Source organism: Thunnus maccoyii, chromosome 8 (assembly GCF_910596095.1).
Source record: "Thunnus maccoyii chromosome 8, fThuMac1.1, whole genome shotgun sequence".
Lineage (NCBI taxonomy): Eukaryota > Metazoa > Chordata > Actinopteri > Scombriformes > Scombridae > Thunnus > Thunnus maccoyii.
Window position 1 is genome coordinate 641,082 of NC_056540.1, and position 12,366 is coordinate 653,447.

A 12,366-nucleotide genomic window follows, 5' to 3' on the forward strand; every position below is an offset into this window, starting at 1 on the left:
ATTAACTTTTCAGTGAAGTAGGAGACATCTTGTCTTCAACAGTCAATCAGTTCAACTTTTTTTGTGGACACACATTATTATTCAAAGTAGAATATTTTATATACATCTTAAAACATTTCTGGAGATGATCTTTAAGTATCCTTACTGAGAGCACAGAATAAGCAGGTGCATTACTAAGTTCAGTCCAAAGTCCTGCCCACTCCTCATCTTCCAGAGGTCTGTTGCTGAATGTTGAAAACACACCTCCACATTATTTTGAGGAAAAGGTCAGTTTGATCTGTAAGTGTGTTGTCAGTGGACCACACAGATGTCCAATATACAGAATTTGGCTCTACAGGTGGGGCAAGGGACTCTGCTGGACAGCCAGGTCTCAGGTCTTTGCTGGTCTTGGCGACTGGCGAACCATCGACCCAGACAGGACAGACACCACATGGGTCTGCAGAAACACTGCTGGCACTCTGACTCATTATCAGCTCCTATAACACACCAAAGTCACAGAATGAGAGGCAGTGTCACATACACACATACACCAATACACACACACACACACACACACACACACACACACACACACACACACACACACACACACACACACACACTCTTACCTTCTGCATGGCAGAGTCTGACCAGCTTGGTGCCCGCTGGAACCTGCATACAGCCGATACAGGGCTCCACCTCCTGTGTATTGAGAGACATCTTCTGATTCATTGGACACATTTATTGTGATCAGACAGGATTTTATGAACTTTTCAGAGCAGCAGTTGCATAAACACACAAACAATAATGTACCTGTCCATCAGGGAGTGTATATGGCTGATTGAGGTCCACCTGAGCTCTGAATGTTTCCAGGAATAGTTCACTTATAGTTTGGTGGATCACTATATTGGCAGCGTTTCTGATGGGAGCATGGAGCTTTTCCCTTAGCTCTGCATATTCTGTAGAGTTCAGCCTGGAAACAAGGAGGTAACTTTTTTGGGCATGAACATGGCATATGCAGTATTGTCCTGACAGCAGATGTTTTTGGTCTTGAGCTCCTAAACACACACACACACACACACACACACACACACACACACACACACACACACACACACACATACATACACATATGTTGTCCTGGGTCACCTTTTAGGACATTACATAGACTTACATTCATTTCCTGGAGACTTACTCTAACCCTAACCCTAACCACTACTTGCCTAACCCCAACCCTAACCCTTACCCTAACCTTAACCACTGACCCAAAAACTTTTTCCTAATTGGGGGCATGGCTTTTGTCACAAGCCATTCCCAATCAACTGATCTTGAGTCTGAAATTTGTCCCCAAAAGTAGCCTATGACACTGGTACACACACACACACACACACACACACACACTCATACCTGATATCAAAGGGTCTGACAGCAGGGTTGATGCTCTCCACTCTCAGGGTCAGGAACTGGATCGGGGAGGCTGAGTCTGGATTCAGGTGGTGCTGTCTGGACCCTGTCACTGTCACATGACAGTCACTCTGTAAAGCCATGTAGACATGATAGGTGGTCACCTGGAAACAAAGGGGGTGGGGCATGTGGATGAATGTATTTAGGTGACTTTTTTTGCCCATTTGCAATACCTTCAAAATTAAAACACAGTAAACTGGATACGACTTCAGACACAACCCTGATGAAGTCGATAGTATTATTTTTAATTGAAGCTCATATTGGTATGCACATTGATGAGTTGCAATGTCTTAACATTCAATCATTTAAGATCTAGCATGATGCCTGATAGTGCATGTTAAATGTGTCACAGGCGGGTTTTATTTTAAGAGTACTCCAGGGTCAAAATTGATGCAACAGAACCAGAGATATCATCTTTCAGGCGACTATACCAAGCACCTAGGACCAGCTGTGAAGTGATTTCACTGGGCACGTGACACACAATGGCCCAAAAAGTATTTTGCATACACAATCATTGGAAAGCAGCTGTAAAACAGTGAATACATCTTTCTGAGCATCACAAACCCCACCCAAATTATTTACTATCAGAATTTGATCCAGTCGGTCATATAACATATGGAAAGCCTAGAGAACCATATGATTAAATTATTTTATCTCATTCATGTGTGTGGGGAACAGGCAGGAAAACAATAACTGCTCACTGGCCCAACTAGTTTGAACAAAGTACATTTTGTAACAATAAATATTTAAAAATTACATACAAGGAAAGAAATATACACTTTATTTATTGATGACTTGTCTTTAGCCATCTAGCTAGCTGACAACAATAGCTAAACAAAGTTCTTTAATGTGTTTTTTTTTTTTTTAAATCAAGAGTTGAGGAAGAAGAAACACCTCTGCCTCCATAAACGGAATCCACACAGCCCAGTTCTTCAGACTCACTGGTCCACAATGAGGTTAGCCTGGCCACTTACTCCCCAGCAATAAGACTGACACAGATTTACCACCGATTTATCTGTGATTGATGATCCACCTTCACAGCCAGATTTGAAGTTATTCCCATGCATGATCAAGAATGGACATCGAAATGCTTTTCATCTAAGTAGTATGGACAGTTTTCTTGGTTGGAATACAGTGTAAGTAAGGACGCAGTTTTCTGAAAATGTGCAGCCATTTGCTAGAGAGGGATATAGAAGATTCAGCGCTGCAAAGCCGGCCAAACCGCAGGCCAAAGAAATGAGCTCAATCATCGGACTGCGATGAAACAGACTATTCATTTATCAAGAACCATCTAAAAGTAGTTTTGGATATTGTACTGTTTTGTACCAAGCAGCACATTCCCCGACGTGGACTAAGGGAACATACAGATGCTCTCAGTGAGGGACATTTTACAGAACTGTTGAGGTTAATGTGCAGTTATGATCCACAGAACCGAATCATTTAGAACAAATGTCGAGAAACGGAACATTGATGAGTCCAGATGTACAAAATGAGCTGCTCGAGTCAGTGAGTTCAAGCTTGAACTTGTAAACTGTTAAAAGAATGAGCAGTTGGGTTCATGGACACAAGTCACATGAGTACAAGTGGTATTTCAAAGAACATATTATAGGGGATTGAACCACTGCAACTTGACTCGCCTCTGTGTGTTGGCTTCAGTTTTGACAGGGCCTTCTTCTTCTTCTATCAGGAAACAAGGGAGGTGTGCATGTGATTCTACAACAAACTTTTCCTCATGCTGTGAGTGTCCACTGTAATTCTCATAGATTGAATTTGATCCTCTGTGCAGCATCAAAGGTGTCTGGGCATCTTATCACATTCTTTGTTATGATGAACTTTTTTTGCTACGATGTTTCACCAAATTTTTTCCACTTTCCTCAGGATAGAGTAAAGCTTCCATTGATTCTGTTTCCAATCTTTTTCCATACATCCTTTAATCTTCGCAAAAATTGCTCCATCTAGGGAACCCGTGTTTGGAAGTGAAGCGATCCATAGACAAGCGCTTAAGTTCCTGATCTGGAGCAGTGAGCAAAATACTGCAGGTACTCAATATAATATTAGAAATACTTGAGTGTGCTGTGGTCAAATAAAAGTTTAGGTACAGTCCCTGCTCCAACAAAATAAAACAAAGCAACTCAGGGTTTACAGAGCCCAAAAGCGTCAGTCTCTCATCGACCTTACTGAGGGCCTTTGAGAGAACTCTGGTCAGTTTAGAGACGATTCAGACTGTGATTCTGAAGTGATGAAGATAACAGAAGAGCTGATGCAGAAAAAAGGAACCGGGAGCTGGGACATCACATCTGGGTCCAGAGAGAGAAGCCTCCCTGCAACCCTGTGATCTGTGGCCACAAATAGTCTAGGAAGAGCAGAAAGTGTGAAAATGAATGATGACATAAAACACATCTGGAATGATATCCTCGACAGACAGCTGACAGAGCTGGACAGTTGCTTCCAGGAGGACCAGTACGGAATAATGAGGGCACTGGCAGCTTTTCTCCTTCTGTCTTCTCTTTTCTCTTCTCTTTCTGATACAGAGCACCCATGTCAGAGACTGGCAAATGCGCAGGAATTTCCATCTCTCAAGGAACTATTGCACATTTGTCCTCCTGACATCTTCCAAAACCTCAACAAACTACTTGGAGTCATCACCCCTCTATGACTTGTAGTGTTGAGAGACTGTGACACTGCAGGTCGGATTAAAAGGGACCTCAGAGCATCCATTGGTGCTATCTGTGTCAACTTGGCCCTCTAGTCATTTGAAAAGGAACTCTGTGACCCTTTGTCCCATGATGAGATATTATCTCATCATGGGACAAACCCAGGAGTCTGCACCTTGTTCTGTCGGCTGTGAAAACAACAAAGGTATATTGCATATTTGTATAATCAATGCACAAGGGATATGTCATGAGCGATTTCTAAGTTAACGCCTCTGCTTCCTGTGTTTATGTTTAATTACCACTTTATGCCATAAAATGGTGCATTATGATTATAACTGTGGAGATATAGAGCCATTGTTCAACAGCTCCTGATTGTGAGTTTTAGCCTGCTGTTGTTGGAAATACATCTCCAACAACAGCAGGTTGTTGGCTATACTATTGTGTACAAACTTTATGGACTGATGTTCTGTTATACAAGCACTGTTTTGATGTTGTTTTCTTAATGATTCAGAATGTTGCAAAGTAAAATTGTTGCTGGTTTCTGAGTTTGTCTATGTTTGTCCTGTTTTCTACTTCTATTGACTAACCTATCGAGTTTTCTCTTACAGGAAAAAGGGAAGCCAACAAGAAGTGAACTGGCTGGCCGGCGGTAGTCTCTGACGTGCATGGTCTCAAATGACTCAGCAGCAGGACTGGGCCCAAAGACACGCAAGTGTAAGGAAAAAACATGGTTGAGACTTTTGCAGCATATATGCTCAGTGAGCAACATTTACAGGAATGAATTTGACACCTTCTTTAAACATGGTTTACAACCCAGACCGTATGTATTTGGGCAATTACATATTTTCTGTTCTTCAGTTTGAAATAAAATAATGGATACTACATTGAAGTGCCAAGTCTCAGCTTTAATTTGAGTAGGCTTACATCAATATAGAAAGAACTGTGTGGGAGATATAGCCCTTTTAACACATAGTGCCCAACATTTAGGGGTTCAAACATAATTGGACTGATACACATAAGGTCAAACAAAATCATCATATTTAATATTATACCCTAACATTACACCCCTTCCTTAGGATAAATAACTATAGAAAGCATGCGACTCAACCCAGTGCTGGAGATTTCTCCCTTTAACTTTTCCAAAATATTTTCACAATAAAGTGGCTTTTTTACAAAATGGCCTTTGTGATTACTAGGTGCACATAGAACCAGTAGTTCCAATATGTCTATCTGACCCAAGTAGTTTAACCAAAGATCACAGCAGCCAGTACTGATAAACACGTCCGTCCATCTATCCATCCTCTATACCCACCTGACCAGGTCAGGGTTGCTAGCATGGATGTATTAAGAAAAACGTCATTCACTGGGTGCATATGCTGAAAAAGCTTGTCAGGCTTCCACAAGCTTCTGCATTTTGGGCCCATAGAACATGGACAGTAGAGTCTTCTTCTGGCCTGACTTCCTGTTGGCTCCCCACACTCATGGATGCCATGAAAATAATTTACTGATACAGCTCCTCTAGACTTTTTACATTTAACTGGACCTCATGAATAAACTTCTGATCACACAAAGTGTCTTTTTGGGGTATAGGTGAAGGAATTTCTGCACATCAGCCAACCTTCTTACACTGATAAAGACATGCTCTATGGTGAAATGTTTTTAGTTCAACTTGATAAAGGTGTGCTCCAGAACTCATCTTTCACATCCTGCCTGGGTCATTTTACAGTGTTTGTTATGCTCAGAAAAATGGATTGATCTTTTTAGAGCAGCTGCTCCTTGTATAGCGATTGTGTTTGGCAAAAAGTCTTTTTGGGTCAGTGGGTCACATGATCCTGCAATAACAATCACACCAAAATTCCTTCACAGCCTAGAGCTGTTACTGGAGGCAGGAACCTCACACTCTCTGAGAGACTGACCATCCATCTGGGGTGTACTGTTTACACAGGAGGCATTTCAGCTGCGTTGGACAATCATCACACGTGTCTACCATAACAGATACGCTTCTATTTTAATCAATACAGCTGCTTAAAAGGGCCCTGCATCAGCTCACGTTTCACTCATGCTACACGCATGTAACCATAACACAAAGCATATTTTTACACTTCCAAGTCCACTTTTTTCCATTTACACGTGTAACCACAGTACAGTGACTTCCTATACCCCTCATGTACACCGGATTTAGCTGCATTGTGTGCTTAGCCAGTGTGCCAATGTCTACCAGACACATGAGTGGAACATCTTATTTGCAACTTGTTTCTCTGCTCCACCATCTTTACAGACCGGGTGTATTTTTACCAGAACAGCTCACATGAGAGCCTGAAACTCTCTTGTCAATATACATAAATGCCTATATTTATTGACAGTTAACATGAAATTAATAATAATTTATAATTTAATGACATTGCATTTTGTTATTGATGTTTCATTACAGACGCACAGAAAAACTCTTTTTTCTTGCTTGTTTATCAAGTCACTTAGCACTGATATAGTAGGTAGTAAGGTCAAACACACCTTTAACACCCAGCTGTCAGTAATGATAACTCTGGCTCCAGGCGCCCCTGTAGCAAATTTATCAATGCGTCTGAACTCAGTGTTGATGTTGCTTGCCACAGAGCCCCAGCTGGAGTGAGGAGGCTGTACATGAGCCTGCAGGACCCGGCTGACTGGATGGTTGTGCCAGTGATAGCGGGACCAGTAGATGATGAGTGTCCAGCTGGCCAACTGGAGGCTGAGAGAGAGGAGGAGAAAGGCTCTCCAGCTGTCACTCACCTGGTGGGAGACAGCGTGACAACACAGAGGAAACATGTAGATGTTCACCAACATTTGGTAACTTCTGCAGACAAAGAGAACATCTGAGACGCTCTCCACACTTCATTAAAAAATATCAGCATAGAGTTTAAAGAACAACTGATTCATAAAAGATGAAAGAAAAAGCAACAGTCAAAGACTTTACATTTAATACCTGAGGCAGGAATGACAAAATAAATATCTCATCATGCATTGTGGCCCTCAATTTTTCATTTATTTGAATGTAATAGTTTTGACAAATAAATATATCGCCACAAAATTACATCTATATATAAGAAAAGATTTTCAGAGTATTTAGTCAGCAGAATATTCAAATACAGTAGTTTTCTTTTGCAGCAGAGGGGAGTGACTTAGTTGTTGCTGAGTATTTTGGTTTTAGTCACAATGGAACACAAAGTGTGTTGAAGATATGGCAGGTAGAACTGGGTTATCTGATCACAGGAGGATAAACTTGATACAGTAGCTTAGTGTTTGCTTGGGGAGTTTAAACAGGTTTAGGTGTAGTTTAGTCCAGTCACTGCTGCACTTCCTTCACTGTGCACAACATAGATCTGAAAATGTGTCTGTGGTTCAGAGATTGATAGGATGTCTTTACAGTGAAAACACAGTTGGAACCACATGATCAGTCACCATTAACAAATTGGGCATATTACATTCATTAAACCTTTTCATTAAACTTAAATGTGCTTAAATGATTCAAAACATAAAAACTTGATGAGCACAGAAAATTTGAAAGATTGTCTGACTTCACACAGATACATCGCATTGAGGCAGTGGAGAGTATCTGTCTGGATTTGTTTCTAAATTCTCTCCTAATTCCTGGTACATGGTGCGTGTGACCAACACATTTTTTGTAGTTTTCCTGACCATCAACACTGGCACACTCTGGGCTCAGCCAGACATGACATGACAGAAAATGTATTTTGATTCTCTAAACTCAGTTCTGACTTTTATGTAATGAAAATGTCCGGACAGGTTTGATGGAGGTCAGAGGCATCCAATAACTGCATTACTTATTTTATTGTTAAACTTAGAATCTATATTATTTTTATTTATGTATTTATTGGAACCAAGTACACTGTTTAAGATAAATGTTACCATTTGATGTACTGTACCAGAGTTAGCTTATAGCTAATTTTCATCTGCAATCCCTTTGGCAGGTCACAATTAAAACATATAACAGCACAATAACAAACAGTACAAAGCAAAAAACACACAGGACACATAATACAAAATATAAAGCTACACACAATAGCACATCACATACACCCACAATGTCAACAAGAAATTAATAATGTAAGCTTGTCAAATTAAAAGCAAGATTATTTGGGTTAATGAGAGGAATATGAGTTGAAATTTAGATTCAGTGGTTACAGAGCTGAGTAGTTTTTAGCAGATTTTTTAAATTTGGTTTTGAACATACTGGTGGAACTGCAGCTCTTCATATCATCAGGTAGGATGTTCCACTGAGTTGTGGCTTTCACAGAGAAAGCTGACTGCCCAAATGCAGTATGGAGTAAGGATAAGTAAGGATATTCTGGAGGATCTAATAGAACTTACTGAGCGAGTGTACACAAAGTCACATAGTGGAGGAGGGGCCAAACCATTTAACATTTTATAAACTAGGCACAAATTTGAGAATAATGTAAAATTCTCAAAGCTCAGTCAATTGTATTTCTCCAGTACCTTACAGTGATGGAAATGCACTGGATTTTTGTCAAGAGTTTTTAGAGTTTGTTTGTATAAGGACTCAAGAGGTCTTATGGCTGTTTCTCCAGCCTGAGTAATAGCCTTACAGTCTGATGATTAGAAAATATATAATATTAATTACCGTAGATCCTGACCAATCCTGTCAGCATGTCAGAGGATTTAAATAATTAATGAAGTTTCTTGTGCTGTGCCATCCACTCGTAAACTGATGCACAGCCCCTCTCTCAAATGAGAGACTGTAGATGAAACACACGAATCATTCCTGCTGCTGTGTGTCGACTACAGCTGTTTAAGAAACATGGAAAAGACCCAACATTCTACAAGTTGTTGTGAGAAACTCACTCATCCAGCAGAATGTATTTCTGAACTCTGGGTCATGTGGATGGTATTATTGGTAAGAATCTTCCTTAAAAATTGCGTTTTGATTCTCATGTTAATCTGCAGTAAATGAAAAAATGTGTAGCAAATTGAAAGGGGCAAAACTTCACATAAATGAAAGGTGTTTTGTGATTTTGGAGACGTCTGTGTGCTTGCGCATCTACCAAATGAACCCACAAAAATTACCCTGCATCTGCATGTGTGATAAGAGGTGGTCTGAGCAGGTTTTATCACAAATGCAATTTCATACCAAATGAGCACCAAAATTACACTGCGCTGCCTAATCTGCATAAACACAGCCTCAGCTGCGCCTCTCCTCCTCTGTGGGTACAAGCATGATTGTTTGGTGCCAGGAAATTATCAAACAGACAAAAGCTCAAAAAAAAGATTTGCACCTGAGGAAAACTGCATAAAGACTACGTTTGGTCCAGTGCTGGCATGGCGTCTGCAGGAAAAATATGGCCCCCAGTCTTTTGTAATGTTGGCCATTTGCCTGATAAAAATGTGGCAGGGCATGGATTTCTGTCAGTCCAATAAAGTTTTGGGAGAGTTAATCCAGTATGTAGATGCTCTCCACTTTTTTGCTCCTGAATCTGATATCTGGCACCTGACCTAAATATAGAATGGGATGTGCACACACACACACACACACACACACACACACACACAATAAAACCCATCAATCACATCCTTCAATCACATACCTACTCTGAATTATGGATAAAACAGTTATCATCATCATGGAGTGTCATTCATGTGTCCAGTATTTACAGAGACAACAAACTGTGTTCATAAATCTGCAGACAGACAGAAAGACAAACTGACCTGGTGAATGTATCCTAGGTGTTTTTCTGGAGCAGCAATACACATTCCCATGTAGTAACCTGGAGAGATTAACAACAGCATGGATGCAAATAATATGAAGCACAGCAACATCAGAAACTGATCACATCCACTACAGCCCCATGTTAGGCACACACCCTACCTACACCAACCTGCCCCATACACAAACATAGGAGCAACAATATACTGTACAATACAAGAACATTCAGATTTCTGTAGTGGTCTCTGTACTTCAGCACATTGGATTTGAAATGTAACTGTGTATATAGGTACTGACTGTTACCTTTTATTTGGATGTTTACATCCATACTGGGTAAACAGTGTAGGAAGTGTGTTCATGTAAATGTCCTCCTGCACATTCCAAAAATAGGAAGACTATGTATTAAAAGTCCAACGCTGTCCAGTGTCCACCCAATATAAGTATCAAGTCTCTTGCAGGCTCACAGTGTGTATTAGCCAACTGACAGCACTGTTTACATACTAAAGATCCTCATCAGACATGTTATTAGATATATAAAAATACTGTAAGCTGTGGTTTTCCACCAAAAGGGCCAATTACTTCATTAAAACGACTTCTCCTCCTTCATTGAAAAATCCAGAATCTATAAATATATGCAAATATTGCTCATTTAAAAATGTAACTGCTGGATTTACGATGTCTCCCACTTCACTATAAGGTCCATTCTCAGTATATGTGCACTTGAGGCTTCAAGTTTCCACATCACACTTGTGGATGTGGTATACTGGGCAAAAAATAGCTTCATAACGTTTCGTGAGGTCACAACTCCTGCTCATAGGCCCGCCCCTTTAACTCAGAATTAAGATGAGCTCAGAAACTATCCTCCAGCAGACGAATGTGAAAACAAACTGCACTTACATCATTCTGCACAGAGAAGAAAACAACATCCAACTGAAGAAACAAGAAGCAAAACACATTTTTGAATGGAGGCGACACAGTTTGACAATAGATATTGCCAAAATGTAAATATGGGACTTCATGCTAGATTGCACTAGCAGAGTTACTCAGTATTTTTCAGTTCGGTCTCGGTAATGTTTGACATGTTTTTGACAGATATCAGTTTGCTTATCGTCCCGACAGACGTGTGGATACTGCTCTTGTCTTACACAGACAGAACTGCGCTACACCAGACTGTTTTCCATAGACAGCGCAGCAGTTAGCATTGTGCCAGCAAAATTTGTGGCTAAACTAAATCAGATAAGCTCGCTTTGTTACTTAATCTGTGTTTGGGTTTATGATTTCTTTAAAGCGATAACAAAGTGAGGGCGGGTAAACATGATTCTCCTACTCTGTCTTCATGGTTCATTTTCATACTGTATGTAACTGTGACAGCTTGTGATAGACTAGATGGCAGCATATCATGACAATAAATGGACCCGACCCTGTCTGTGTGTTACTGTACCCAGAGGCAGCGCAGAGTGGAGCAGCAGGGTGACGCTGGTCCTCCTTACGTGGTACTGGATGAAGCCCGCGTCCTCGCTCCCCAGCCACGATGAAAACACATTCTGGACGGTTAAACCGGCCGAACGGAACTCGTTTGGCGTAAACACGAAGCAGAGCGAGAACACTATGTAGGCCAAAGTAAAAGTTAACTCCGGGCTTTCCATGCTTAATCTAGGTTGAATATTCTCTACTACCTTGAAGTAATCAATGTTTACACTATCCCACTTCCGCATTAGTTTCTTCTTCTACGCGTTTCCACCGCGAGACAGACGTAAAGGTGAGGGCTGCCACCTACTGTTGTAAAAAGATTCAAGGCTCTTTTCAAGGACCATTTATTTGCCAAATATAGAAGGAATTTACAAGGAATTTGCCTTGGTTCAGCTTTCAAAAAAACGCAAAGACATTTATATTGAAGTAAAAAAATCAAACAAATAACATATTACATAATACAAAATCTAATAACATAAAACACAGACACTTATGATGACACTGTTACGCTGGGTGAAAAGGGGATTAAAGTGGTAAGTGGCTGAGGGGGAGTTAATTAAGGTTAGGAGTTGATGAGTTTTATGGTGCAGGGGGGAAAAGTGTTCTTGTGTCTGATGGTATTGGTTTTAATTGTCCGGTATCTCCTCCCAGAGGGGAGGGGCTGGAATATGTGGTGGCCAGCCAGTGTGAGGGGTCAGCCAGGATGCCCCATGGATGTATTATAAGAGCTTGATATGGCTAACCTGACGTGCCAGATGGTTTCTTACACAGAACCATCTGAGAAGTCATCCATGGAAACTGTTTGGAAAAGGGCAGGCAATTTCAAAAATACTTGGCAGGTGATTGGATGAACCATCTATCACTTACTTACCGTGCGAGGCAGCTGGATTCACAATGCTGATTGGTCAGAAGCCTGACAAAATGGATTCTTACATAATCTCACAAATCCAGCTGCCTTGCAAGGTAAGGATATGGCAAAAAAAATTCCCTGTGGCCCAAACAGCATTTTTCCTATAGACAGCCATTATAAAAGAGACTTCTGTAAAACTGTTGGCAGGACACTTCGAACTGCAAACAAGG

At 40.7% G+C, this 12,366-nt stretch overlaps 1 protein-coding gene across 4 annotated transcripts; it reads right to left on the bottom strand.

Annotated features, from left to right (window-relative positions):
* Nucleotides 1–47: 47 nt before the first annotated feature.
* tmem129 (transmembrane protein 129, E3 ubiquitin protein ligase) lies at nucleotides 48–11,549 on the bottom strand. 4 transcript variants are annotated; one of them, XM_042419975.1, is made up of 7 exons: nucleotides 11,258–11,549; nucleotides 9,819–9,877; nucleotides 6,609–6,866; nucleotides 1,387–1,547; nucleotides 793–952; nucleotides 609–681; nucleotides 48–476 (listed from the first exon to the last, which is right to left on the bottom strand). In XM_042419975.1, exons 1-7 carry the CDS (start codon nucleotides 11,529–11,531, stop codon nucleotides 292–294), a joined length of 1,170 nt encoding a protein of 389 aa, XP_042275909.1. In that variant the 5' UTR covers nucleotides 11,532–11,549; the 3' UTR covers nucleotides 48–291. The 4 variants fall into 4 exon arrangements, with proteins under 4 accessions (XP_042275909.1, XP_042275907.1, XP_042275911.1 ...); XM_042419973.1 differs by having other exon boundaries at nucleotides 11,237–11,549; XM_042419977.1 differs by having other exon boundaries at nucleotides 11,307–11,387.
* Nucleotides 11,550–12,366: the final 817 nt, after the last annotated feature.